The 26,720-nt window shown below is 35.0% G+C and overlaps 6 protein-coding genes across 8 annotated transcripts in view; 4 read left to right on the top strand and 2 right to left on the bottom strand.

Annotated features, from left to right (window-relative positions):
• The first annotated feature begins 107 nt into the window (after window positions 1-107).
• Window positions 108-4,311, top strand: smid (nuclear valosin-containing protein-like smid). 2 transcript variants are annotated; one of them, XM_089840670.1, is made up of 17 exons: window positions 108-307; window positions 424-532; window positions 607-707; window positions 809-998; window positions 1,062-1,126; window positions 1,184-1,318; window positions 1,393-1,612; window positions 2,001-2,145; window positions 2,219-2,356; window positions 2,422-2,569; window positions 2,643-2,870; window positions 2,947-3,009; window positions 3,067-3,189; window positions 3,259-3,539; window positions 3,627-3,777; window positions 3,853-3,879; window positions 3,959-4,311. In XM_089840670.1, the coding sequence occupies exons 1-17, from the start codon at window positions 158-160 to the stop codon at window positions 3,974-3,976; spliced, it is 2,292 nt and encodes a 763-aa protein (XP_089696796.1). In that variant the 5' UTR covers window positions 108-157; the 3' UTR covers window positions 3,977-4,311. The 2 variants fall into 2 exon arrangements, with proteins under 2 accessions (XP_089696796.1, XP_089696795.1); XM_089840669.1 differs by having other exon boundaries at window positions 3,853-3,961.
• Window positions 3,972-7,045, bottom strand: ifc (delta4-sphingolipid-FADS-like protein ifc). Its single transcript, XM_089840682.1, has 5 exons — window positions 6,770-7,045; window positions 5,832-6,154; window positions 5,540-5,747; window positions 5,258-5,469; window positions 3,972-5,121 (listed from the first exon to the last, which is right to left on the bottom strand). Exons 1-5 carry the CDS (start codon window positions 6,849-6,851, stop codon window positions 4,975-4,977), a joined length of 972 nt encoding a protein of 323 aa, XP_089696808.1. The 5' UTR covers window positions 6,852-7,045; the 3' UTR covers window positions 3,972-4,974.
• Window positions 7,046-7,457: 412 nt separating this feature from the next.
• Window positions 7,458-11,570, top strand: LOC149717760 (transcription factor YY2-like). The gene is made up of 7 exons (XM_089840678.1): window positions 7,458-8,427; window positions 9,454-9,574; window positions 9,658-9,687; window positions 9,762-9,819; window positions 9,893-10,051; window positions 10,174-10,343; window positions 10,413-11,570. The coding sequence occupies exons 1-7, from the start codon at window positions 7,839-7,841 to the stop codon at window positions 10,474-10,476; spliced, it is 1,191 nt and encodes a 396-aa protein (XP_089696804.1). The 5' UTR covers window positions 7,458-7,838; the 3' UTR covers window positions 10,477-11,570.
• A 457-nt stretch (window positions 11,571-12,027) lies between these two features.
• Window positions 12,028-18,951, bottom strand: LOC149717759 (mitochondrial basic amino acids transporter-like). The gene is made up of 4 exons (XM_089840681.1): window positions 18,155-18,951; window positions 14,552-14,595; window positions 13,582-13,665; window positions 12,028-13,504 (listed from the first exon to the last, which is right to left on the bottom strand). The coding sequence occupies exons 1-4, from the start codon at window positions 18,186-18,188 to the stop codon at window positions 12,689-12,691; spliced, it is 978 nt and encodes a 325-aa protein (XP_089696807.1). The 5' UTR covers window positions 18,189-18,951; the 3' UTR covers window positions 12,028-12,688.
• A 2,407-nt stretch (window positions 18,952-21,358) lies between these two features.
• cnir (cornichon-like protein) lies at window positions 21,359-22,910 on the top strand. Its single transcript, XM_089840686.1, has 5 exons — window positions 21,359-21,568; window positions 21,730-21,798; window positions 21,871-21,983; window positions 22,043-22,183; window positions 22,343-22,910. The coding sequence occupies exons 1-5, from the start codon at window positions 21,497-21,499 to the stop codon at window positions 22,401-22,403; spliced, it is 456 nt and encodes a 151-aa protein (XP_089696812.1). The 5' UTR covers window positions 21,359-21,496; the 3' UTR covers window positions 22,404-22,910.
• A 167-nt stretch (window positions 22,911-23,077) lies between these two features.
• Window positions 23,078-26,720, top strand: part of Cka (Connector of kinase to AP-1) — a 28,647-nt gene continuing 25,004 nt past the window's right edge. Inside the window, exon 1 of one of the 2 annotated variants that reach the window (XM_089840667.1) lies at window positions 23,078-23,377. In XM_089840667.1, coding sequence (XP_089696793.1) covers window positions 23,198-23,377 — 180 coding nt within the window. In that variant the 5' untranslated portion in view covers window positions 23,078-23,197. The remainder of the gene's footprint in view (window positions 23,378-26,720) is intronic. The other variant, XM_089840666.1, reaches the window with a different exon arrangement.

Here is a 26,720-nt window from a genome sequence, read left to right as displayed (position 1 = left end):
CAAAATACGTATTATTTATTCCATGCTGCAATACTCGTCGAACACGTGGACCGAAACCACGTGTAGTACTAAACCGAACTACGCAAGTCTTTTTCAAGCAGACGAACTTTGCTAAAAATTCAACTTCAAGTTAGCGCGGAAGCCGGAGGTTATCGTTATGGATTTTATACCTTTAAATAGTTCGAAAAAACGTAGAAAAAGGATGCAAGATGCATATTCTAAACCTAAAGAAACACCGAGACCGCTTAAAAAGTCGAGAAAAAGTCCTAAAATTACGGATACAAGACTAATGCGTCGAATCGTAGAAGTAATATTCTAAGCCTTTGCTTAATAATTTGAATCCTCTGATGCCATGTGGACGGAGGAGGAATGGTAGGTGATGCATGCATGCATGTCTAATATAAATTTACGTTTCCAATTAAGCTGAAGTGTAAAACTCAAGATGCGGATGAGATTGTATCTCTGTTACTTAAACAATATCCAGAATACCGCAGAAAGAAAAAAATTGCATTTACTTCTCTTGTTAAGCTTAGTACGTGATAATTTGGTTGGTTAGGTATTTATTTAACTATGATTAAATTTTATCGTAATTTTAATGATTGATAGTCATGGAGGATTTACTTACGAGTGAACGTGATTTAGACATTGAAGACTTTGATAGTTCTAGTGATATATCTGGAGATGATATAGAATTGGTAGAATACCCTGTAAGCTTCAGTATTTCGTATTTATAATTATTAGTTTCAAACAGTGGAGTGAGTGTCCAATTAATTAAGTTGGTTTTCTGTTTTGGTTGTTATGATGGAAGGATAATAATCTAGCAAACAATTCCATAACTGATATGTACAACAAAAAGGCACCCTCTACACCATCCCAAACTAATAATAGTGTAGCTGAGAACAGTTTGTCTTCCGATAAACTTAATGAGAAGAAATTAGCTGAAGATATTTTATCAAAATCAACCCAGAAAGTTCCTAAAACTTCCAAATTAAAGAAAGGTTCGATTGTTATAGCCCGATTTTAATCTAGAAGTTACAATCAAAACCAATTTAAATTTTTAGAAATAACTTTACAAAATTCTAATAAAACATTTGCCGATGTTGGTGGAATCGAAGATACCTTATTGGTAAACGAATAGCTTAAAACTAATAAGAATGTCACGTTTAAAATCTGTAAATTTTAGGACATTTGCAAATTATTAGTGCACATGAAACATCCAGAAATTTATCAACAATTGGGGGTTATACCTCCAAGGGGTTTTTTACTACACGGTCCCCCAGGTTCAGGAAAAACTCATTTAGCTTATGCTATTGCTGGTGTAAGATAGTTCAAACTAATCTACTTAACTTTAGAACCAAAAATGATCTGAAAAAACTGTTAAAAAACGTTTAGGAACTTGAATTACCTTTTATCAAAATTGCCGCGACAGAAATTGTCTCTGGAGTTTCAGGGGAATCTGAAGAGAAAATCCGAGATATATTTGAAAAAGCTGTTAATAGCGCGCCTTGCCTTCTCTTTATTGACGAAATTGACGCGATCACGCCTAAAAGAGAAACGGCAATGAGGGAAATGGAAAGGAGAATAGTTGCGCAACTTTTAACTTGCCTTGATGGTCAGTTTTCATTTTACTTTTCACTATAAATTATATATGATCTCAGTGTCTTTATGGATAATTTTGAAAAGAAAGGATTTTTTTTAAGCATTTTGGGGGAAAGTTTCCTGGTTTAAATCCTACTTTGTATTCAATAACATCTGGTCATGTGCGTCAAATATAGAAGGAAATTACTTTCTAAGAACTTTTATCTAAAATTATCCTTTTAAATTTAAAAAAAATTGTATGGTTTTATGTGTAAGAGGTTGTTAGATTATGTACTTGGTTATTATCACCCCCTCAATTTTCAGTTGTTTTAAAACAGTTTTTTTTAATATTAAGTTAGTTTTATAACTATTACTTGTTAAAATTACGGGAAACGCGAATTTAAGCAATTATACTACGATAGATTTAAATCAAAAGGACGCAACAACTCAGGTCCTTGTAATTGGTGCCACAAACCGTCCAGACTCTTTAGACCCAGCATTACGTAGAGCGGGTCGTTTCGATCGCGAAATTTGTCTTGGAATTCCAAATGAAGCAGCCAGAAGCAGGTGCATTATTTAATTTAAAGGAATTAGCATTAATTATTTTAACAATTCATTGTTCGCGTTTAATAACCTGAAGAATCTTGAAAGTTCTGTGCAAGAACTTGAAACTTCAGCCTGACTTTGATTATTTGAGTCTTGCTCATCAGACGCCAGGTTATGTTGGAGCTGACTTAATGGCTTTAGCTAGGGAAGCTGCAACTTGCGCGATTAATAGGTGATTAAGGACAAATGAGGATTTTAATTAACTAAGCATTTAAGTATTATTAATTCTTAAAACAGAACGTTTGAAGCTTTACACAAATCTATAGAAACTAAAGCTATTGATTCAAATGATCCTGTTCAATCTGCTATGAATTGGTTAGAAGAAACGTCACCTTTAACGGAAGAACAACTTGAAAATTTGTACATTGAACAAAAAGATTTTGAGGTAGGTTATTAATTATTACGCTTTTAGTTAATGGTAAATTTTAATTATTTCTTTTGTCTTGACTCTTTAATAGATAGCTTTAAAATTGGTTCAACCGTCTGCTAAGAGAGAAGGATTTGCTACAGTCCCTGATACAACTTGGAATGACGTGGGTGCATTGAAGAATATTAGAGAAGAACTTCAACTCTGCATAATGGCTCCAGTTACGCATAGAGAAGAGTATGAGAAGTTGGGATTGTCCAGTTCAGCTGGAATTTTATTGTGCGGACCTCCTGGTTGTGGGAAAACTCTTTTAGCTAAGGTATGGATGGTTACTGTTGACGGTAATGGAAAAACAAATGCAGGAAATTTTGATAATATTTGTTTAATTTCAAAAGGCTATCGCTAATGAATCTGGAATCAACTTTATATCGGTTAAGGGACCAGAATTAATTAATATGGTTTGTTAATCGACTTAGTTTAAGTTTCAAACTTTTAAATTGTATTGTTAAATTCAGTATGTTGGTGAAAGTGAAAGAGCAGTACGTCAGGTTTTCCAAAGAGCTAGAAATTCCTCCCCTTGCGTCATTTTCTTTGATGAGATTGATGCTCTTTGTCCAAAAAGATCAGATAACTCTGATGTAAGAAGAGAACTCGCACTTTGAAAGATATTCATTATTTCATATTCCGTTACATTTACTAACGTGTAGTCAGGTTCAAGTGCAAGAGTTGTAAATCAACTCTTGACCGAAATGGATGGTTTAGAGTCTAGAAAACAAGTTTTTGTGTTGGCAGCCACAAATAGACCAGATATAATAGACACAGCAATGTTACGACCGGGTCGTTTAGACAAAGTTCTTTTTGTCGGTTTACCATCTGCCGAAGATAGGGAAGACATATTAATAACTTTGACGAAAAATGGGACCAAACCTCCTCTTAAAGACGTGGATCTTCATAATTTAGCTCGCGATAATAAATGTCACGGTTTCACGTAAGTTTTAAACTTTAAATATAATAATTAAGGGTCAAAGGTAAAGTTGATAGTACAGGTACTATACTATATATATATATATATTAGGGGTGCGGATTTGGCTGCACTTGTTAGAGAAGCTTCAGTCGCGGCTTTAAAAGGCGTTTTTAATGAAAAAGAAAGTGTATCTTCATTACAAGTCACGATGGAACATTTTGAAGTTGCATTCAACAAAATTAGACCTTCAGTTTCGGAAAAGGTATAATGATTCTTATGTTAAGTTAGGCCTATTTATAACTATATAAAAATGATTAACTATTATTATGTTAACTAGGATGAAAGAATGTATGAAAAAATGATGGTAAAGTATTCCACTCAAAGGATATCACCTGAAAACGAAATAAATGATGCAAAATAAAACATAGTTTTTTTTTCAAAAGGTACGAAGCAGAATTTAATAATTATATTTTATTCATAATATTATTAACAATATGGGGTAAGCACGCGACGCGATGGATTATATTATTAATTATTAATAGCAGTTTACTTAATCTAATGCTCCAGATAAATAAGTGTTAAATTTAGAGGTACTGATATTAAATTAATCATTGAAAGACTAGCTTCAACACTTAAATATTGCCGATAATACAATTTTTGAGTCATATCATACGTTGTTAAAATCTTATCAGTTTGGTCACGTAGATTGTAGATTGTGTTAAACGATAAGTTATAATTATTTCAATTTCCTTTTGTAAATTGGATAAGAACTTTAATATTAATAACAAGCGTCTAAGACATTCTTTAGATTAATATTTAAAATATATAAATTATTATTACTTAATAGCTAAAAGAGTATATAATTTTATAATAAGGGGGGGGGGAGTGGGCAATAACTTTTGAAATATGACCTTTTTTCGTTATTGTCCTTCAGACTCTTTCTCCAAAAAAATATTATCTTTTCAAATTATCAGCAATCAATGCATGCTCTCTTTTAAAGTTTAAGTTTTGTTTTGTTCGAATTTATTTAAGCTAAGGCGCCCTTTAGAAAGCCAAAGGTTGGGGTTCCACTAGTGGCAAAGAATATTTGTTGAAATCTGAGAGGCTAACTCGAGTTACTTGACTACAGCAAAGTTGAATAACATATGAAAGGGCACCACCAAATAAACTGATAAGATTAAATACAGTTACTGGTTTTTTTTTTTTTTTTTATGGATATTATGGTATCATAGAAGAAGTTAGAGGAATGAAGATATTTTCCTCTCCTCTTCTATCTTTTTAAAGATCTCTCCTTATATATATATATATATTTTTTTGACCTATTTTCACCTATTTTTTTTATCAGATTTGTCTTTTACAAAAAAAAGAGAGGGCAAGTTGGCAACTTTAAAAATAGCTTAAAAAGTTTTTAATTTTTTTTTTTCCTTTCTGTCCCAAAACTTTCTAATTTTGATTGATTTTATCCGGCTTTGGATACTTCCAAATGTTTTCTCTTTATTCTGGCATATGGTCCAATTTCGGGGTCCGTAATGAAGTCATAAAGGACTCTAACCCACGAATTGTGTTGAGGCAAATCATCATAGTACTCGGCAGCAATCTTTTTGACCTTTTTGAAACGTAAAACTATTTGATTACTTAAATTCTAACTGGGGGGGAAAAGATAAGCTAAGATGCTTCGATAGTGAATAACATTGTAGGCAAGCATTTTGGGATTGTTATAACCATCTTTTGCGATGTCTTACCATGGGTAAACGTGAACCAGGAACACTGGGGAAATCATGATGCTCCATGTGATACCCTACATTAAACGTGATAAAGTTTAGAGGGCCATAATATGAATAGGTTTCAAATCCTTTCTTGAACATGTAATGTTCCGAAATAAAGTGACCGGCAACAGGGTGCAATCCCATGGCTACTAGAGTTCCACCAATGGCATAGAGAAGGACACTCAGACCTTTTAAATATAATTGTTATCAAATTAGGTCTATGGCTGTTGTCTCTATTTCTTTTTGGGTGGGACTTACCGCAAAAATACCACAGCAATCCATCAAAAACTAGTTGTATCCCAACATTAATCAACTCTAGTTTGCAAGGAGGTTTGGGGTTCACCAGGAATGGCCTTAAAGAGTAGAACAATGGTTGTAACAAGACCCAAAGGATTTTAGTTCCGGTGTTGCAGAACAAAATAGCTTCTAGTTTGGTGGGAATATCAGTATCTAGTATCTCATCACCCTTTGGAAATAAAAGTAATTAATTTTAGTTTATTCTTAATTATATAATTAGGGTTGGGAAAGGGGGATTTATCAAATGATATACCTGATATCTATGATGTTCTAAATGGTACTTCTTAAACGAAATAGACATTGGTATGCCAATAGGCAAGTTTGCAAAGAACCCAAATAATCTATTGGCCATGGGTCTTGAATGGCCAAAGGCCAAATTGTGCGCAATTTCATGAACGGCCAGCGTTAATGAATGGTTTATCACTCCACCAAAACAATATGCCATAATTACTAAAGTCTGCCAAGATGCTCCCCTAAGCAACCAAAATGCTATAAACTGAGCTAAAACCATGCCAATGGTTACATATTTGAAATTTTTGTCGTGACCCATCAAATTTTTTATTTCAGGATATTTTTCTGTAATAGAAATACTTATTATTTATTTCGTTTTTATGTACATAGTTTTCAGACTAGGAGGATGGATACCAGTTACACTGGGAGGCCTGGCTACTTGGTGATGCACTTTGTACTCTAGTAGACTGGCCTCCTGGTGTAAATGGTATCAATCCTCCTAGTCTCAAAACGATGTGTTAGTAAGTTGTAGTTAAAAGCAAATCAGTTACAACGTAATATTTTTAAGTCCCAGGTGCAAATAGTGTTGCTACTATAAAAATCATTCTTAAATTGCCCACCATTATAAAGGTTAAGAGACACTTTGTGTTTTTCAGTTACATGTACAACAGTACAACACTGTACAACTACCAGCTTGTTAAATTACAAGCTCTAATTTCCTTAACATAAAAAAATTAGAGACATCCAAAGTCATAATAATTAATTAAATGTAATATTTTCCTATCCTAGAGTAGAGGCTAAGCTAGGTCATTACTTAATATACCCCCTTCATGAATATTACTACGCCGGATTAGTAATATTTCTGCTTAGTTATTAGCTTTTTACTTCAATCGATGTAGATGGAAACTTAACGCTTAGTTAAAAGCATTTTACTTTCAATCGATATAGGCCGAAACTTACTTAAAATTTCTTTCCTTCTGGACGCATGAGGTTCATCGGTGTAAGTCCACTCAAAATCCGTTCGCGATACTTTGGCGCCCATTTTTCCTTTATTTTTTAAAAACCTTATTAACTTATATTTAACCTAATTACAATAAACTATAAAACATTGTGTAAATGTAACTAAACGTTCGGCGACATAAAATGGAATATTTCAGCGTGACTTAGGCCTAAAGGCGCGGCCGCGAACTAATGTCGAATGACTGTCACTACTTTTTCGCGCTCGCTTATGAAATTGACGTGACGACCCCGTGGGGATTCAAATTTCTCCCCCCCCCCTCAACCCGGCGAAACATTTCCATAATTTTCCATCCCGCCCTAGTTCAAGGCGGAAAAGTGCCTATCTCACAGGGCAAATATTGTATCTCGTATTTATAGCGTTTTCCTTTGGGTCCTCGCGGAGCGCTCCCATAGAGGAATAAAACTAGGAGATCCTATTCTTCAAAACCGGTCTTTAAAAAAGCTGGAAACTACTACTACCATTTTTATTGCTCCTTGGGAGCGCTCCGCGAGGACCCAAAGGAAAACGCTATTAGAGCGATTAAAGTTTCCTCTGTGTATTATAAGCGCTGTTTTTCATAATTTTGCAGTAATTGAACTGTTATCCCCATTTTCCATTGCCCGCTAGCAATTTGCCACCATGGAGCAATATTACAGGCGACATAGATAAATTTAATGGGAATATTTAAGGAACTTTCGTTCTCACTCCAAGAAAAATACTCCTTGGTAAACGCCGGCGTTAGACCCTCCGTTTACTTTAGTCATAACTTTTTCTTTTCTTTTGCCGGTCGTCAGTGTTTATCTTTAAAAATAGCTCACAAATCGATGTTAATTCTTGGTTTAAAATTTTCTTATTTATTACATGAATAATTATTTAGCCTAATAAAGAATGTGACATTATTAAAATAAAATTTTCTCGTTGTGGAAAAACTGAGTAATTAAAAATGTTCGGTTGCTGAATGTTGGTGTGTATTAGAACGAAAGCGAATCTCTCTGTAGTCAACGAGAATCAGACTCTTTGGGCGGGTAAATGCACCGTATCCTGACTATTGGAAGCCCCTCGTTTCCGCCGCTCTATGACGTCGCTTCTTTCCGCGGTCACGTGGGGTATTCGACATCGCCATTTTGTAATCGGCCATTACGGTTCGCGTCGGCCAAGATGGAGTCGTCCGAGCTCGAAATTCAACCAGAAATTCAAGAAGTCGAAATAGAGGCGATTCCAGTGGACATGCCGGTAGAATCTGTTGAAACGGTAGTAGAAAACGCGGAAGGACAACCTATGATCGCGTTGCAACCTTTACCGGAACCAGGAAGGGAAGAAATTATATTGCAAACTCAAGAAGAAATCGTTGGCGGTCCCGATGCTGATTCGGAAGCGCTGGCGGGATACGACCAAATCCCAGTTCCTAATCCCGATCACGTTTTAATCGAAACTAGTCCCAGTACGTCCGGTAAAAAAGCCAGAAAAGGCAAAAAAAGCCTCTTAAAAAGTAAAAGTCCCGCGGAACTGTCCTTCGAAACCGATAGGAGCACGCGAAAATGGGAACAAAAACAAGTGCAAATCAAGACATTGGAAGGCGAATTTTCGGTTACCATGTGGGCATCCGGGGCCGACGACGGTAATGTAACCATTTTCAACATTAATTACCCCTTGTCATTGTTAATTTCAACTTTTTAAACCTAATTAGTTATCCCCGCGCCCTCGGTAGTGTATGTTATGTTGTCCTTTGAACAAACTCTCGCCTCTCGCTGCCGACTTTCGTAGGCCTACTCACGGATAGATAGTACGGGGTGTAGGGCGTTGAGCCTTATTTATCAACTTAGCCTTATTTAGCAAGGTTACCGGGTAAATAGTAATTAATTAGGAGTAGTATTTATTTGGAATAAACGTCATTTTAAGCAGACACAAAGCGCGATGTCCATGGGGGCCGCCATCACGCCGCCATATTCCAAAATTGTTTTAAAGATGGCTGACTTTCAATAATGGCGGAGGTCGGCCATTTTCTTTCATAGAGGAGGGAGGGGGGTTAGGGAGAATAACAGCTCATTGCAGCTGTTGTTATGGTTAGCGGCAAATTGAATTATAGGTACCTTAAGTCCATTGAATATATGTATATAATTCTTTTTGTATAATTATGTGGATCAATAACTACAGCTCACTTAACAAAACACATCCAATTACAATTAAAAATGTGAAAATTTCAAAGTTTTGGCCATTAATGCATAATTTGAATTTATGAAAACACTTTATTAAAACACAATTAAGATAATTAAAAACATAATTGGGGATCAGTCACATATAATGTTTTTATAGAAGGTTGAGGTGACTTTTAGACTTAAGATAGGGATAAATAGTTTTAGGGGATATTCCACCAGTTTAATCTTAATTAGCAACTGTTTAAGTTGGAAAATATTTTGTTAACAGGGTGGGTAGGCTATTTTGACAAGTGTTTTGACCCCCTCTTTCTCTCATTCTACACTATTAAGTGTACTTTAGTACCTTACCATCCATTTAACACAACAATCTCTCTCACACACCCAACTCCGTGCCCCCCCCCCCATTTTTAAAACAAGTCGTCGCGTTAGAGTCTTGAACTCTAATACAAAATACTTGGTTAAAATTAGTTAATTGTTATTATAAACAGAGGAAAGTGCAACGCCGGAACCTGATCCAGATTACACAGAATACATGACAGGGAAAAAAAATTCTAGCGCCATTCCTGGTGTTGATCTTAGTGATCCAAAACAATTAGCAGAATTTGCAAAGTAAATAAATAAATATCAGCTAATTTATAACATTTAATCGTAAGATAATTTAATTTAATTTTATAATTATCTTTGTGTTCTAGGGTGGGATGGGGCGAGTCTAGGCAAAAAACGTGAGTGTTATATGATTTTAAAAATGTTAATTAAGAGCTTTATATTGAAACAAACGAACAAACGAACATTTTAGAATGAAACCTAGAAAACAAAGTGATGATGTAGCAAGAACCATAGCATGCCCTCATAAAGTGAGACAATCAATAAGAGTTTTGAGTAGTTTTAGGGAAACTATAACATTTTTGGGCACAATTTTTGTTTTAGGGATGTACAAAAATGTTTAGAGATAATTCAGCCATGAGGAAACATCTGCACACTCATGGCCCTCGTGTTCATGTATGTGCAGAATGTGGAAAAGCATTTGTTGAGAGCTCAAAATTAAAAAGACATCAGTTAGTTCATACGGGAGAAAAACCATTTCAGGTATTTAATTAACTTAATAATAGCAATTGATGATGAAGTCTTTTAAAACTTTGAAACCTTTTTAACTTAATAGCAATTAATTAAAAGATAAAAACGTCTTCTTTGAAACCTTTATTTTTCAGTGTACATTTGAAGGTTGTGGAAAAAGGTTTTCTTTGGACTTTAATTTACGAACACATGTTAGAATTCATACGGGAGACCGACCTTACGTCTGCCCTTTCGATGGCTGTAGTAAAAAATTCGCGCAATCTACGAATTTAAAGTCTCATATTTTGACACATGCCAAAGCAAAGTAAGGAAATTTGTTTCAGGTGTTGTTAATTAAAGTTTTATAACTTTTTTTAACGTTTTTTCTTTGAAGGAACGGAGGACAAAAGTCTGAATTAGAAGCGGAGAAAATTTTCTTTACATTTGAGCAAGATTAAAATAATTAAATGAAAAAAAAATGAGAATGGGAACTTAAAAAAACTCTCCTGAACATTTATATATATATATATATAAATATATATTCTGTATAAAGACAACTAAACACGTGACTCTTACTTGAACCTAACAGTTTCGTTTCGTCCCTTATGAAATATCATTTAAATGATCCTTTTTTTTTTTTTTAGGAAGGAAATTGTGTAAAAAAAAAGTGCGTGTTGTTTTAACGCGAAAGTGTGTGAAAGAATGGGGGGGAAAAAACCATCAGAGAAATTCTAAAAAAAATCAAATCATGTTTTTTAATTATTATTTGTTTTTTTTTTTTGTTTTGTTTTTTCCAATGAATTTAAAGAAGTAAAGGAAATTTCAAATTTACCGAATGACTGGGACTTGTATGTAAACGTTTACTTCTTTCCCTCGCCTTCGAAAGCTTCATCAAGAGCTATGAAAACTTATTTTTTCTTGTAAATAAAAGTCTTTTTAGAGTTTAATGTATGAAGATTTCTTAAAATATTTGAAAGATTTAATCATGAAAATTAGTAATTAACTAATTATGTTTCTATCCCACCAACATAATTAATTTTTTCTTTTTCATATATGGAAAACAAAAAAAAAAAAGAAAACACTTCTTCCTTAGTTTTTTTTTAATCAAATTGTTCATTAAATTTTGATTGAAGCATATACGTTAAATATAATTGATGTTAAGCACTTTTAAGTACTAAAATTATCTTCAAAATTAAGTGGGTGGTATTTAATTAATATTAAAATTATTTTCACTTTTGTTTCCCCATCTCTGTTATTTTTTACTAAAAGGTGCTAAAGTTTTGCTACAAAAATAAAAAAAAAACTAAAAAAGTACTCTATTCCATTTTTGGGAATATTGATTCATAGCTCGCAGTTTTATAATGACTCTGCCTAATGCTAAAGCCCCTCTTTACTATCACTTAATTTTCTTTTTTAAATTAATTAATTTAAAAGGGATTCTAATATTTAAAAAAATTTGAATCACAAATTGTAAAAACTCAAAAAGTAGAGCCGCCCCCCTCCCTCCCCCTTATGTGAAAATCACTTGAGAAAAATAAAATGAATAATGTGATTATTTGTTTCATTTAAATACGAAACTTAAGTGAAAATTAGCCTTATTCCTTATCAGCGCCACCTACCCATAGCGGTGACTTTGAGAACTACTGTAAGCGGCAAGCCAATCAGATGTCGCTAAAATCTGGTGACGTCACTGACTGGCACTCTCGGGTCTTACCAAAAATGACGTCACCAGATTTTAGCGATATCTGATTGGCTTGCCGCTTACAGTAGTTCTCAAAGTCACCGCTATGGGTAGATGGCGCTGATCAGGAATAAGGCTAATTAGAATGGATTCGGAAAAAACATTAGTTTTATCTCTTTTGCTTAGATGGCGCCACCATCCATAGTAGGGGGAGGGGGTGCACCATTTGCCGGCTTTTTGCCATGTATTATCAAACGTGGAACGTTGGATCTCATCTGTATTTGCGTAAGTACCTTGTTTAATTTCTATTAAAGTAATAACACCAAGGTTAATTTTAAACATTGACTTTATTGTAGACTATATATGGTTTGTTTAAAATAGCTTTTTATATTAAAATAGTAAACTCTTATAAGAGAGAGGCAGCCTTAAGTTACAAAGAGCCTCGAGAAAAAACTAGGCCTTGGCCTAAGCCCCATTTTGAATATTTAATTAGGCACTTGGCGCGCGAGGTACGGGGGGGGGGTTAAGGGGTCGAAGGTTAGGCCTATTTAAACAGTTAAACGAGAGATTCTTTGGTTTATAATATTGCGCGAAACGATAGTCTTAAAAGTTATATAAATATTTTAAATACTCGAATGGTTTTTCATTTTATAAATCCGGAATATAATATCTCTTTCAATTACACCATTATGTTTCTCACTTTCGTCTTTCGCGATTATTAGCAAATGCAAAAAAAAAGTAGGCCTAAAAACTAGGGTTAACTAGACGGCGATTAATTTAGGCCTTGGCGTGATACGTGTAAATACCGAATCAAAAAAAAAAAAAAACCTTACGAAAGCTACGGAGGAATGATATAGCGATAAAAATGCGACAAGGAACTAGTTTCGAAGATCCTGACGCGAGGACGCGCGAATTTAGTTTCCAAAAACGTGTAAAAAGCCGTGAAAATGAAGAAAAGGTCATTATAATAATAGCAATAGTAGTTATCATCAAATGCAATTGTCCATTCCTCCCGATACGCGATTTACCTTGACGGGGACGGCCGTATCTTTCTCTAAAAGCAACGGACTAGTGGAATGACTACCGGAAGTCTCTCCGAAGTTGCGAATGACCCAAGCCACGACAGTAAACGTTGTAGCGTTGACGGGAAACGCTCGTATGATGGTGGTGTTGAAACCTCTGAAGAAAACCCAGGGACCTTCCGCCTTGTAACTCTTGACGGTGCAATCCCAGAAGTTATTGTATATCTTGGCCCCGGACACGCCATCCGCCTGCAATCTGGACTTGATGACGTCCGTGGGGTAACAAAAGATCCAGGATGTGACGCCAGCTAGACCACCGGCCATCATTAAACTGGGGGTACTTAAGTTACCCTCACTATCGGCGAAGATCTTTTGAGTGAAGAATTCATTGCAAGCGAAGTAGACCCCGAAGCCTGGACAGTCTCTGAGGACAGTGATGCCAAAACCGCGATAAATTCCTCTTAGGCCTTCAGCGCGGTGAACTTTGACCAAACAATCGAAAGGGTTTTTGTAACGAGCGCCTCTGGGGAGTAATTTATTGTTGGACGATGATCCCGACTCGATAAGATGACCCTGAAGTTGAACCCGGATTTTGGTCATTTCCATGGGCGAAGTGACTAGAGATTGCACCAGACCAGCGGTGCTTCCGGCAATGAAATGACCCTTGATGGAGTTAGGGTCCGCCATATACCGTTGCATGGTTCCGTAGACACCAAAGACGATGGCGTTGATAAAACCAAGACCAGCCATCGGGGAAGACATGCCCTTGAAAAGTCCGATAGCCTATTTTGGATCAAAGACCATCAATCATTAAAATGACCTTTCGGAACTCCTTCTTTTCTATTCAACCCTAAACTTACCGATTCTTTTTTAACGATAAGCGACAGACAATGATAGGTTCCACGATAGACGGGCTTTTTAGCATCTTGCGTTTGTAGGCGTACCTGTCAAGACATTTAAATGTCTGATATAAGTTCTTGAGTTCTAGGCTCGCGAATGGATGCCCTTTTTGGGCACGTAGTTGGGAAACTGGAGTAGTAGAGTTTATTGAATGATTAAGGGGAGGGAGTAGACGCTCTGGATCTCTGTGTACACCTGAGTTCAAAAGAGTTCAGCTTTGACAGTACATTGAGTTCAAGACATATTGTCAGGGTTGGCAAAAACGGAAAAAACCGGCAAAAACTAAATTCATGGTTACAAAGTGGTAAACTAGCGAGTTTTAAGTGCATTTTCGTGATGTTTGTATTTTTAATTTTTAAATTTGAGGTGGTTATTACTCTATTAAATTTTTAGTATTCAAATTTGCCAGGTTTTTCGCAAATATTTAACGAATAATTAGTCAAATACTTCACATAGCAACTGGAAAAAACCTTAAAAAGTGGAAAAAACCGCGGAAAAAATGGTTTTTGCCACCGGTTTTAACCTGGTTTAAACCGCGCGGTAAAAACCGCGGAAAGATTAGTTTTTGCCACCCGGTTTTTACCAGGTAAAAACCGCGGTTTTTTCCACCCCTGGCAAAAACTTGCCAACCCTGCATATTGTACACCTGAGTTCTCAAGTGTCTACCCCCTCGGATTAAGGCTGGTGTGCACGAGATGCTATAAGGTCTTTCTTTAGCCTTGTCTGCACGAGATGCCTCTCACCTGCCCATCCCTTCTTAAACGATATTGATCTCGACTGTCCCTTCCCATCTACTCCTTGACTGTCTGTCCATTACAAGTGTCAAGCGTAATATTCTATACAGCTAAAACTAGGGTCAAGTTTGAGTGGGGAATTTCTAGACTGAAATACAAGCATATTTTAAACGCAAAGTCGCGTGTTATACCATACCTTCACTGTGTCGAATGGATGGCCAACAAGCACGCCAGCGCAACCTGGAAATAGAGAAAGATGTGTTGCGAAATTAATATATTAATTAGGGGTTTTTTTTAATTGTTGTTTTTAGCATTTAAATCCACTAATAGGCCAAGCTTCCTTATTTTATTTTAAATTATATTTTTGGACAACGGTTTTAAAATGGCTTCAGAGTAGAGTAGTGGAGAGGAGGTAGGAGGTGAGACAGAGAGGATATTTTCCCGCAAAGAGCCCCAGAAATCGATGGTCGACCTTTTGTTGAGGTTGAGGATTACGTTTCCCGGGTTAATTTAGCGTTTTCTTAAATCTCCCCCCCCCCCCGATGGGAAATTGAACCTCTATATACCTTGTGTACGTGGCTGAAACAGATTATCCATAGAAAATCCCTATCGCTTATAATAAATATATATAGATAACAGACGTTGTCTTTGGTTTTAAGTTTCGATTTTTATAGTTGACGCGTTTTTTATTTTAACTATATTAAATCGCTGATAAGTTTGTCTAGAAATCTTTGGCTGCTTTTGCTTCATATCTCTGAAGTTTTTCCCAGTCTAGTCTTAACTACATAAATTTATTAGTATTAAATCGTCAAGTTTAGAAGGGCTGTTTCTAAGCGGATTATTTTCAATTTATTTAGTTGATGAAAAATTTACTTTGTTTCACCGTAAAAAAACTCTTAATTGGAACATCGCTTTGGAAAAGTAATTAGTGCGGCGGTGATTACGAACGGGGATGAATTTTGATGTTGACATTTATATTGAAAAATAATTGGGGCAGTAATTTTTTTTAGGGAAAAATGAATGAATGTCTATTTTGGGGGGGGGGGGGAAATGAATGAATGTCTATTTTTTAGGGAAAAGTGACTGAATGTCTTATTTTTAGGGAAAAAGTGACTGAATGTCTTATTTTTAGGGAAAAATGAATGAATGTCTATTTCCTTGTGGAAAGTGTCAATGTCTATTTTTCTTTGGGTTATTTCTCTTGGGGAAAATAACTTTGGACGTCCTTTGGGGGGGGGGAATTACTTAGCAAGTTGATGTTGTTATTTTAGGGAACATTACTTGGGAAGTTGATCTAGTTATTTTAGGAAAAACCACTTATCAGTCTAAACAATACATTAGACAACTGAAGTCAAGTTCAGCCCGAATTTTGGCGACTAAAATACTTGACGATATATTTCATCTCTCGAAACCTAATTAATCACGAGACCGTCGAGGTCATTACGTAATATAAACACCAAATCTTAAAAATCTAAAATTAACCCATGGTTTATTATAATTTTTTTTACTCCGTTGGCAACTTGCTTTGCGGAAGAAGCTGCGAAAATATTCTTATATTTGCTTACATGCAAATATCCGCCTACTTTTGCCATAGCTATGTCGCAACAACTCCCATGGGATCAATTAAAAAAAAAAGAAGAAATTTTTAGAAAACTTGACATTGAAATTTTTGGGCGACTCGGGGTTAAAATTAGAATATTGGCCCAAAGCCCCTGCTTCAATTAAGGTGATTTAGAGGACCAGGAAGTGTAAAAAGATCCCCGATATTTTAACACATTGATGGTTAGGTCCTTCAACTACCGTTGCCAAAAATTGACTTTGTCTTCTTTTATTTTATCCCCTATGGTCTCATAAAAGATAACAGAACTCCTCCACCAAATGCATACTCTTTAGGGTTACTATAGAACATTTCATAAATTACTTGCAAAGAGAAACCAACACACAGGCGGGATACCATCCTCTTAAGTTACAAGCCTCTTCTATGTAACTCAGAGGGAAAGACTAGGGGGCAAAACTCTGCCTTCCATCTCGCTATTCAGCGCCTGCGCTCTAGGCTTTTTGGGTCCAGAGAGAGCGCAGAGTGGGCTATGGGTCAGCCCCCTTGTACGTCTCGATACTGAGGGTTGCCAACTCCTTATTTTTACATCGAAGAGGCTTATTGCCAACAAAGAGGCAACACTAGATGGAACCCGAGTTCACTATAGACGCGGCCATGAGGCTAGTCGACGCGTGCCTCCTCTAGCGGTGCATCTTGGCGCCAGCGAAATAACCCTAGAAGGCGACCTCCCCCGCCCCTGTAGTGTTTGCTTTTCATCTGAAATTAATGGAATGGCCTATTGTTCAACTGGAGATAGTTCCGTAGTCAAAAGGAGGACTCGTACTTTTTAAATGCGGCTCATTTAGTGTTGGTTTTAGGTTCAAATTATGGTATAATTTTATCTTGAATGTTTCTGTAAGATCTTTAGGGGATAAAGTGGGTCTTTTGGCAGATGATGCCCGACGTAAAAAAAATGGTTTTAAAACAACCTAGCATTCTTTTTTTTTTTTTTAATGAAAATTAGGCTTTAGAGATGGAGTTTCGAAAAGTAAAACTAGGCCAAGGAGACCAAAACGAATTGAAATTAAAATGATTAACATTATTTGGATTTTGTTAAATATTTTTTTCAAAGAATTGCTTCCAAGTTAAGAACACTTTTACTGTTTTTTTTAATGGGAATGTGTAGGCCTAATTAACATTTAAGTTATGACATCCACCTGTTCTTGTCACGTGATAAACTTTTAGGTAAATATGATACTTTGGAAGTTGCAAACCTTTGAGAGTCCAGATACCATAAATTCAGGAGTATGTAACAATTGCAACCTGCAACCTGATGTTTATAATTCCAAAGAGTGACCCCAAACTGAATGCACTCCCATAGATTCACAATCCCCTGAATTTTTGGGGGGGGGGAATAGTATTTTTATAGGATGGTCGCCATTTTGAAAGCAACTCATCTTCCAATAAAGATTATTTATGCAAATTTAATCCTTCTTAGATGAAAAATATTTTTACTTCCTTTGAGCGTCTTATTTTTTCACTATGGAAATTCTAAGCCGCTGAAAAACTATAATACCTTTTTTTAACTGATTTAGTAACGGGTTTTTTCTTTCAAACTCGAGGGAGGTTTTATATAATGAATGATAAAAATTAAAAGAAATTCGCTGGGATTAAATTTCTGTGATAATTAAATATGGTTTTTTTTTCTTTTTTGTATTTTTCGTTGGAGGGAGTTATCTACATAGATAATAAATATTTAGTTTATATTGATAAGTTTTGGGCACTAGCTAACTGCTAGCGTAAAGTGGAAAATTTTGAGACTAACAGCGGCATATTATTTGCTGCTTTTTCTTATTTATCAACAATTTCTTGACTAGTTAAGAAAAAGAAAAAAACTCCCGAAAACACGATAGTATATATCTTAATCTTATTTATGGGAAAAACATATTTTGCCCTACGTTACCATGGAAATGATATTATGAACGTTTCTGTTTCTGTTAGTCTCTAATAGAAATCTTTAAAAATGTCTGGAGTTACTTTTTATGTTGGGAAGGATATTTTGGCACTTCTTAAACGCTCCGTTTAATTCAATATCATAGATCCCCAAATTTGGGCCTAATGCCAAAATATACTTCTTGAAAGCCGCCCCAATCAGTTTGATATATTATTATACAAATAGTAATTAAGATTGAAAATTAGACCCTTAATTAGTTAGTTAATTAATGAATGCGTTAATTTGTAATAATTAATTATCATAATTACCTCCAACGCATCCAGCGACGAAATCCAGGGCCATAATTAAGTTTGTAATCACAAACCGCTTTTAAAATGCAATATTTGTAGTTTTTTTTTAAAAAAAAATATATATAAAATTTCCCTAATATCTAGTTCTATATCATTAAGTTCAGGGGTTTTTTCGTTTTAAGTCAAAAGTCTGTCTGAAATTGATCTACTCGAATCCGCGTACATTTTCCAATAACTTTTAAATCGCGATGTTTAATTAAAAATGACCTTTACTCGGACACTATAGAAGACGGCCGTGTTATTTATTACCCTCTTTTTATTAAAATGGACAACTGTTTTAGCAACAAAACAACCAGCGGCTTAGCTTGCCACACGAGTTTAAAGTTTTTAACCTCTGATACGGGCGCCAAAACCGAGTAGAACCAGAAAAGCGCGAAACTGAAATCTTTTTGGCGCCAAGAAGAATCCGACTGGAAGACTTTTCGCGCGCGCACGAGATTCGCGGATGAAATGAAAGCTGGTATAGAGATGGAACGTAACAGAAGCGCGCGCGGTGGTGAGAGGAGGGAGGGGAGGGGGTGGGAAGATAGGGAGTGAAGGATTGTCAGACGCAGGAGAGAGGAGAGGAACGAGACTACGAGAGCGCGCGCAGAGAAGCTAGCTTGGCAGAGAAGCACCCCTATTGCTAGATATCTCCCGCCCTTTTGAATGCGGCGCTCCCTGCTTGGCTTTTCCCGCGACTTTGGTCTCCAGAAAGAAAGGATCGAATTAGGCTTAGAATGAGAAGGTGGAGTAAAAGGCAATGCACCTTTAACGCTTCATTTTTTAAAGTTTGGGGTGTTATTTCCGTGATTATGTGGAGTTGATCCACACGATTTACTCACAAGCAGTATATGGTTAGGACCTATTCTATAAGATAAGCGTTTTATGTTAAGTACTTTTACTCATTGATAATTCAAAGTGGGATGAACTAACGAGAATGGCACTGGAATAAATTTTATGTAGTTCAGTTTTCCATAAACTAAGGTGTAGATAGCTAGACAACTCTAACAATCCGTGGTTATATAAAATGGGTATTTTAGACCATTTATCAAATTAATATTTTAAACTATTATCGAAAAGTTATGAACCTTTTCCATACAAGTCACGAGCTATTTCGCTATACGCCTTTGATCATTAGACCAGATAAAAAATGTCAGTCATTATCAAAATCCACGCGGTTTCGATTACTTTGGGGGTGAATTTCTGCTCTATATATTGTTAATCTTCATTCATTAAATCGAATCAAGTGGTCTTGACTAAGCCATACTCTTTGAGCAGCTTGGAAGTTACCGAAATTCTGAAATTAACTATAGTATACTAAGGGAATTTTCGTAACATCTCTGTGTCGCAAGGAGTATATATACAACTTGAGAGGATAAACCGTGATTAGTTAGCGATGGTTTGTCACGTGAACTTGATGTTGCGATTGCGAAATTGCATTGATGTAACCTTCGTCGGTTCATAATTTCATTTAATATATATTTATTTATAACCGTTTCGTTCCGAAATAAACTTACAATTTCGTCATAATTTAAAATTATAAATTTTTATCAAGTTAAGAAGATTACGTTTGAAGGTTTTTAATGACCCTCATTAAACTCTAACGATATATTCTTTAAAATAAGAAAGTTTGGAACCATCTAGATATTATTTATTATAGGAAATCGATTTTTAATTAGCTTTTTTGATTGGTTCTAATATTACGAACACTTTGTCGTATAATTTTTCGAAATGTTTATGAAGTTTAAATGTTTTAATTAGAAGATAGGCGAGTTCAGTTTTTGTTTTCAAGCGAGTGGAATTTGTTTATTGCGTAGTTTAAAAAATAAGCAAGCTACGAAGATGGTTTTTGTTTGAGCAGATGGCAATTCGAAAGTAAAACTTAATTTAAGAGTAAAAACAGACTTTAAAAGAGCTATTTTAAGGTTATTTTTGCTTTTATCCGACGTCTATGGATGTTTGAGAGAATTGGAGATAGTTAATTTTTGAACATGACTGGGTCTGCTTTATAAGGAGGGAAAAATTATGGGTACGTCACGCTCTGAAACGTAGTGAGTAATATTTTCAAAGTTCGTGAACCAATGAAAGGATTTCCAATTGAGCAAGGTACAATTTTAAGTTGCAAAAACATTTTTGGGGCAAGGTGAAGTTTGTTGAGCTCATTTACTAGACGAAGTATGTCCTTAAATTAACATTCTCCTTTAACAATTCAACTTTCAAGTTTTGTTTTAGTATCTGAAATGAACCGCATGGATTTTTAGATTTTTTAAAAAAACTATTTGCGTAAAGACGAGAGAGATTTCTGAGTAAATATAGGCCTAGTCCGAATTAAGTACTATCAAATTTTATAATTCAGTTGAAAACTTAATTATAATTAAGTTTAATTACAGCTCATTTTGTTCATTTAACTCTTAGTTCGAATTCTATAAAATTTTTCGTTATTCGGGAGAATTATATAAGTTTATCTCGATTTTAATCAAACTGATTCTCGATTTAAATGACAGTTCAAGGATAAGCAATTTTTAGAAAATCCTTATATAACCAAATATATCCTATTTCTTATCAAATGCGCTTTCAAATGTATAATGAAACGTGTCAGTTTTGTTACAAAAATTTGTACGTTGGTTTTGCTTTAAAGCAGTTATATTTAAAACGTACTTTTTAGTTTCATAAATTATCTTAATTTAAATTGGCATTGAAACCAAATTTATTCCATAGAACATATTATTTTTGCCGCTAAATCTTCGTTTATTAAAATGTCGATTAATTTTTAATAGTACCACGAGAAGTTAAATCGAACGATGATAATTAAATATAGAAGATAACGATTATTTTTTGCAAGCTAATGTTACACAGTATTACGTCAATTCAGATGGACTATAAATTTTATCATCAAGTCTAAGTAGCAATTTTGAAATCTTGGAAAGGAAAAGAAAAACCCACAATTTTCCGACCTCTCGGTACATCATATAAATTAGTGTACAGACAGACTATTAAGACCAATATCGTAAGACGCTACTAAAGTCGTTTCGAAGATTTGATTTTATAAAGATCCTAGATGGCGCCAGGGGCTTCACGAATCAAAATGAGGGTAGCTAATGAATGTTAAATTTTATGTCTGTCCATACATTCTCCGAGCCGGGCAATTGGCCTATTTTTATGCAAATTAATCTTAATCTACGCCTCTCTCTACGGTCGGAAGGAAAGACGACTGCTTCTCGGCGAAGGTTCATGATTCATCAAAGTTGGCCCCTATCATTCGTGTTCTGAAAAGATCTCACAATTAACTTAATTTAAATTAATTTTAACTGGGTGAAAATGAGTGACGCGTTACTTTTTATATTAGCTTTAATTATAGTCGGGCTCCTGTTATTTCTATCCGTCTATGTTGTATCCTTTTTTGAAAGACCAAGGCTTAGCGTAAAGCGTGGCTTCTTAAGGCTCTATTGGTCTTTTTTATGTAGTATAGCTTAGGATATAATTTAAATTAGTTTTTAGGAGTAAATTTTCACATCTTTTGCTCAATTTTCAATCCTTAACTAGTGATTTAGGTAATTACTTTATCAGATTTAGAATGTGACTATTTGAATGCTCAACAATGCTGCTCAAAACTGAATAGAGTAAGGATTTGGTTTCATTTCTTATTTATAAGAATGAAATTAAACTTCATGATTTGAGTGCATTATTTTTAGTGGGTTGTACCAGAAATGGTGACACACGCAGTTTTGACAGTATTCTTGCTGTTCACATTTCATTGGTTCTTGTTTCTCATTAATTTGCCAATGTCAGCTTGGCAAATTTATAAGTAAGGGTGGTGTTAGACTTAGCAGGGAAGGTGTAAAATACTTATATAAACAATTATAGAATCGTAATGGTGCCATCCGGAAACTTTGGGGTTTATGATCCAACTGAAATCCATAACAGGGGGAATTTGAAACAGCACATGAGGGATTCTATGATCAGGCTGGCTTTTTACTTGATATTTTTCTTCGTGTACTTGTATTGGTGAGGATTTTTAATCTTGGAAGAAACCCATAACTCGAAGAATATTTGATTTTACTTAAAAGTTTAAAGAAATTTGACTTGAAATATTTATACTTTGAGTTATGGCTTCCAAATTATAATCTATTCAAGTTGGGGGACTCATATTTTGTAATTTTTTAGTATGATAATTGCATTATTGACCAAAGTACCAGATCCACAGGGTCCCAGCGGAGAATTCTAAAGACTGATAACATAAATAAATAAAATAAATAACCATAATCCCGCCTATTTATGCAAATATAAAATCCCAAGAAATCATTTGATAGAATAGTAGAAAATTTCAAAGATGTTAGTCACAAGGAAAGGAATTGTTTGAATTTTCATGAAAAATAGTAAATACATACACTCCCAAAACTATCTACTTAATCTTTTATAAAATAAATTTAAATATTAAAGTAAATTAAGTAAGTCTAGCTATAATCTATTCCTCTTTTATTACGTGTGTACAAATATTGTCATTGCCATTATATATTCCTATTTTGAAGGCATTCGTACATTTATGATGTCAATAAAATAATTAAATAATATACTCAGAAAACTAATTATTCTGGTCATCATATTGTTACGTTAATTGTGAACTAATTTCCATCCATAAGTAAAAAAATCATGTTAAATTTTTCCATTGTAAATGTATGCGTTTTCTTTAAAAAAATAATTTATTGTTTCAATTAAAATATTCTTAAAATTATTTGCGTTTTAATTTCGGTAAATTTCATACATTTAATATTGATTTTATTGGTTTATTTATTATTATTTAAAAGATACGCTCTTTTTGCTTTCAGTCACGTGTTACCGTACGCTAGCGGTTCCTAACGGCGCTTTCGGGAAGCTTGAAATGACGTCATGACTTCTTCCTGACTCCCCTCCCCCCCTGATTCGGGAGCATTCAGTGCGTCGTCGGATTATACTGTGGAAAGTTTGTGAACCTCGCGTAGGAAACTGTGTGATCAAAAAAGAAATGTCGAACATGCAATAATGGATGAAATTCCTGGCAATCAAAATTCGCCAGTCAATGTTAGTGGGAAGCCAAATGAAGAACAACTCAATCAGAGGCCTCAATATTCTATTCCCGGGATATTACATTTTATTCAACACGAATGGACCCGCTTCGAAATGGAGAGAGCTCAGTGGGAAGTGGAAAGGGCCGAGTTACAGGTAAGCCCGAACTCGCTTTCGTTAAGCCTAATTTTCCCAGTAAAATCGACTCTAATCCAACTGGGATTCTAGTCCGTAAATGTACGAATATATTCGCGTTAAAATCTCCCCGATATTTGGCCTTTTTCGTGGTCACAATCGTTGTGGTCATCGTCGAAGTGATAGGCCTAATGGACGCCATTTTCTAGAATTTTGAAATGTCGTTTGACTCGATTTGGCCCTTTTCCAACCATTTCCCCGATTAACCCCTTTTTTTTCCAACCCCATTTATGTACCCCGGTAGAGTTTACTTCGTAATCATTCACTTAAAAGTAGAAGCCACCGAATAGTTAAAACTATGGTGGAATAAATAGGCTTAACATCAATCCCCTCTTCGGTATCTTCGCACCGAAAATATTTCGCCCTAAAATTTTTAACTAAGGCCCGAATTGATGGCTTTCGTTAAGCCTTGTCTCTTTCTCAAAGTTTAAGGGATGTGATGAATCCAATGGTGGGCAAATTCGCGAACTTCTGAAATGCTTGTCACTCTCACTCTATGAATGATAATTCTATTAACTGACCCTTCTCACTCTCACTCTCAAACTGAGAGTGAAATCACGGGAATTTGAAAATCTCACTCCGCGAGGGAAAGTGGGCGCGCGCTTCCGATTTCTTTCATTACCAGAGAGTGAGAGAGTAGAGAAAATATTTGTTCACTCTTTGTAGAAGAATGAGAACAACCTATTAAAGTTATGACTCTCTCACTCAGTTTGAAAGGCTTTGAGCTAGGGATTTTTTAGCGAGCGAGTGAAGTCTTGTATTAACATGAAATGTTTACTGGGAAAATCTGGTTTAGGAAATCTACTAAATGGAGGTGTTTGAATAAGAAAGAATCTCTAACGAGGGAGTCGTCACTCAGCGTTATAGCGTACAACATGAGAAAGCTTATTGTTCATTAAGATGATTTGAATGACTTTGTTTATTTAGATGATTTGAATGACCTTGTTTATTTCGATGGCAATGATAATTTTAATTATTTTAATGACCTCGTTGATTTGAATTATCTTGTTGATTTAGATTATTTGAATGACTTCGTCGCTCTGAATGGCTTCATTGATTTGAATTTTTTGACTTTGTTGATTAGGGCTCAGATTAATAACCCCTATCTGAGATTAGGGTTATTTGGATGGCAACAATGATTAGGATTATCGTGATGACTTTGTTGATATGGGATATTTGAACGACTGTTGATTGGGTTGAAATTGTTGATATGGGATATTTGAACGACTGTTGATTGGGTTGAAATTGTTGATTTGGATTATTGGGTTGACATTTTTGATTAGGATTATTGGGTTGAAGTTTTTGATTAGGATGATTTGAATGACTATGTAGATATTTGATTTGAATGAGTAGGGTGATTTGAATGCCAATTGTGATTTGAATAGGTCATTTGAATGACTATGTAGATATTTGATTTGAATGAGTAGGGTGATTTGAATGCCAATTGTGATTTGAATAGGTCATTTGAATGACTATGTAGATATTTGATTTGAATGAGTAGGGTGATTTGAATGCCAATCGTGATTTGAATGAGTAGGGTGATTTGAATGCCAATCGTGATTTGAATGGGTCATTTGAATGACTATGTAGATATTTGATTTGAATGAGTAGGGTGATTTGAATGACTATGTAGATATTTGATTTGAATGAGTAGGGTGATTTGAATGCCAATTGTGATTTGAATAGGTCATTTGAATGACTATGTAGATATTTGATTTGAATGAGTAGGGTGATTTGAATGCCAATCGTGATTTGAATGGGTCATTCGAATCACTATTGTCATTCAAATCACGATTGTCATTCAAATGACCCATTCAAATCACGATTGTCATTCAAATGACCCATTCAAATCACGATTGTCATTCTATGACCCATTCAAATCACGATTGTCATTCAAATGACCCATTCAAATCACGATTGTCATTCTATGACCCATTCAAATCACGATTGTCATTCAAATGACCCATTCAAATCACGATTGTCATTCAAATGACCCATTCAAATCACGATTGTCTTTCAAATCAAATATCTACATAGTCATTCAAATCAAATATCTACATAGTCATTCAAATCAAATATCTACATAGTCATTCAAATCAAATATCTACATAGTCATTCAAATCAAATATCTACATAGTCATTCAAATCAAATATCTACATAGTCATTCAAAGTCATTTAAATCATCTTAATCAACAATATAATTCAAATAAACGAAGTAGATAAAAATAATTCATATCACCCCAGTCATCCAAATCACTTAAATAAGCTAACTCATACGCTTTCTCATGTCGTACGTTATAACGCTAATATAATTTTCATTCTCTGAGTGAGAGTGAGAGTGAGTGAAGTTCTCGAATTTTTCATATTTAAAAGTCCTTAAGAGTGATTTCGTCTCGACTCATGAAAGTCACTCCCGACAATAGAAAGAGGCATTGGTGAAAGAAACCTTATCACTCTTTTGGAAAAACATTACTTCGCGAGAGTGAGATATTGTAATTCGCGTGTATGAAACTCTCAAGCCACGAGTGCTACAAGTCACTCATTCTTGTCTCACTCTTTCGGCACGAGAGACTTCTTTAAGAGAGACGAAAAATCTTTCGCAATGCGAGTGACACTCGCGATTTGCCCACCACTGGATGAATCCCGGTATGAAACGTCCATACGAAATGGGGGGGGGGGATTTAAGATAGGGGAGGCTGAGAATTAGGGTGATTCCATCATTCCGCTACACTTGAGACCGGTACTAACCTCAAAATTCCCGAAAATTTGCATTTCTTAATCGAGACAAATGACGCGGAAATATTATTCCCAAGTTTGAAGCCATCCATATTTCTTATTGATTAAAAGTTCAAAGGTTAAAGGTTGGAAGACAGTAGTTTTTAATTGTTATTTTATAGGACTCGCGTATAGTTATTATTATCAAATGTTATCTTGAAGCCAAACTGATAAGCATTTTAATTTTATCTCAAACCTTTGGGCCGGCTGGCATTTCTTCAAAAAACTCTTACGCGTTCTCTCTCTGTATATTACGTAGGATTTTAAAAGTACACTGGCACTTTGACACCCCCTCCCATATGCCGGTTCGTTCTGTAACTTCTATTAGCAACTGATTATACGCGTATTTTTTTTCCCCACCCACTTCTTCCTATTTTTTTTTCTCCAAGCGATTGTTTTTTAAAAAATGCTATTTTAGGCTAAGGTTTTAATTTTCAAATTGCGGCCCACCGCCATGGTTAAATATTGGTTTTCATCTTAAAATAAACTACTCAAACAATAAGTCCATTTATAAATACACAAAATTAA

Source organism: Phalangium opilio, unplaced genomic scaffold (genome assembly GCF_054372755.1).
Source record: "Phalangium opilio isolate 3A_F unplaced genomic scaffold, DU_Popi_V2 ptg000003l_1, whole genome shotgun sequence".
Classification (NCBI taxonomy): Eukaryota; Metazoa; Arthropoda; class Arachnida; order Opiliones; family Phalangiidae; genus Phalangium; species Phalangium opilio.
Note: the sequence above shows the minus strand (reverse complement) of the source record. Positions and strands in the feature narration are given on the sequence as shown.

Bases quoted from the DNA above. Each gene is read 5' to 3' on its own strand.
- smid (XM_089840669.1), top strand. From the start codon at position 158: ATGGATTTTATACCTTTAAATAGTTCGAAAAAACGTAGAAAAAGGATG. The intron at 2,871-2,946 runs GTATGGATGGTT...TAATTTCAAAAG, and splicing joins GGAAAACTCTTTTAGCTAAG to GCTATCGCTAATGAATCTGG. The intron at 3,190-3,258 runs GTAAGAAGAGAA...ACTAACGTGTAG, and splicing joins AAAGATCAGATAACTCTGAT to TCAGGTTCAAGTGCAAGAGT.
- ifc (XM_089840682.1), bottom strand. From the start codon at position 6,851: ATGGGCGCCAAAGTATCGCGAACGGATTTTGAGTGGACTTACACCGAT. The intron at 5,748-5,831 runs GTATATCATTTG...TTATTTCCAAAG, and splicing joins TAGAACATCATAGATATCAG to GGTGATGAGATACTAGATAC. The intron at 5,122-5,257 runs GTAAGACATCGC...CGTTTCAAAAAG, and splicing joins CTGGTTCACGTTTACCCATG to GTCAAAAAGATTGCTGCCGA.
- LOC149717760 (XM_089840678.1), top strand. From the start codon at position 7,839: ATGCACCGTATCCTGACTATTGGAAGCCCCTCGTTTCCGCCGCTCTAT. The intron at 8,428-9,453 runs GTAATGTAACCA...TATTATAAACAG, and splicing joins GGCATCCGGGGCCGACGACG to AGGAAAGTGCAACGCCGGAA. The intron at 9,688-9,761 runs GTGAGTGTTATA...CGAACATTTTAG, and splicing joins GGCGAGTCTAGGCAAAAAAC to AATGAAACCTAGAAAACAAA.
- LOC149717759 (XM_089840681.1), bottom strand. From the start codon at position 18,188: ATGGCCCTGGATTTCGTCGCTGGATGCGTTGGAG. The intron at 14,596-18,154 runs GTAATTATGATA...CTCTATTTCCAG, and splicing joins CGTCGCTGGATGCGTTGGAG to GTTGCGCTGGCGTGCTTGTT. The intron at 13,505-13,581 runs GTAAGTTTAGGG...GATCCAAAATAG, and splicing joins TTATCGTTAAAAAAGAATCG to GCTATCGGACTTTTCAAGGG.
- cnir (XM_089840686.1), top strand. From the start codon at position 21,497: ATGAGTGACGCGTTACTTTTTATATTAGCTTTAATTATAGTCGGGCTC. The intron at 21,984-22,042 runs GTAAGGGTGGTG...AAACAATTATAG, and splicing joins TCAGCTTGGCAAATTTATAA to AATCGTAATGGTGCCATCCG. The intron at 22,184-22,342 runs GTGAGGATTTTT...GTAATTTTTTAG, and splicing joins TTCTTCGTGTACTTGTATTG to TATGATAATTGCATTATTGA.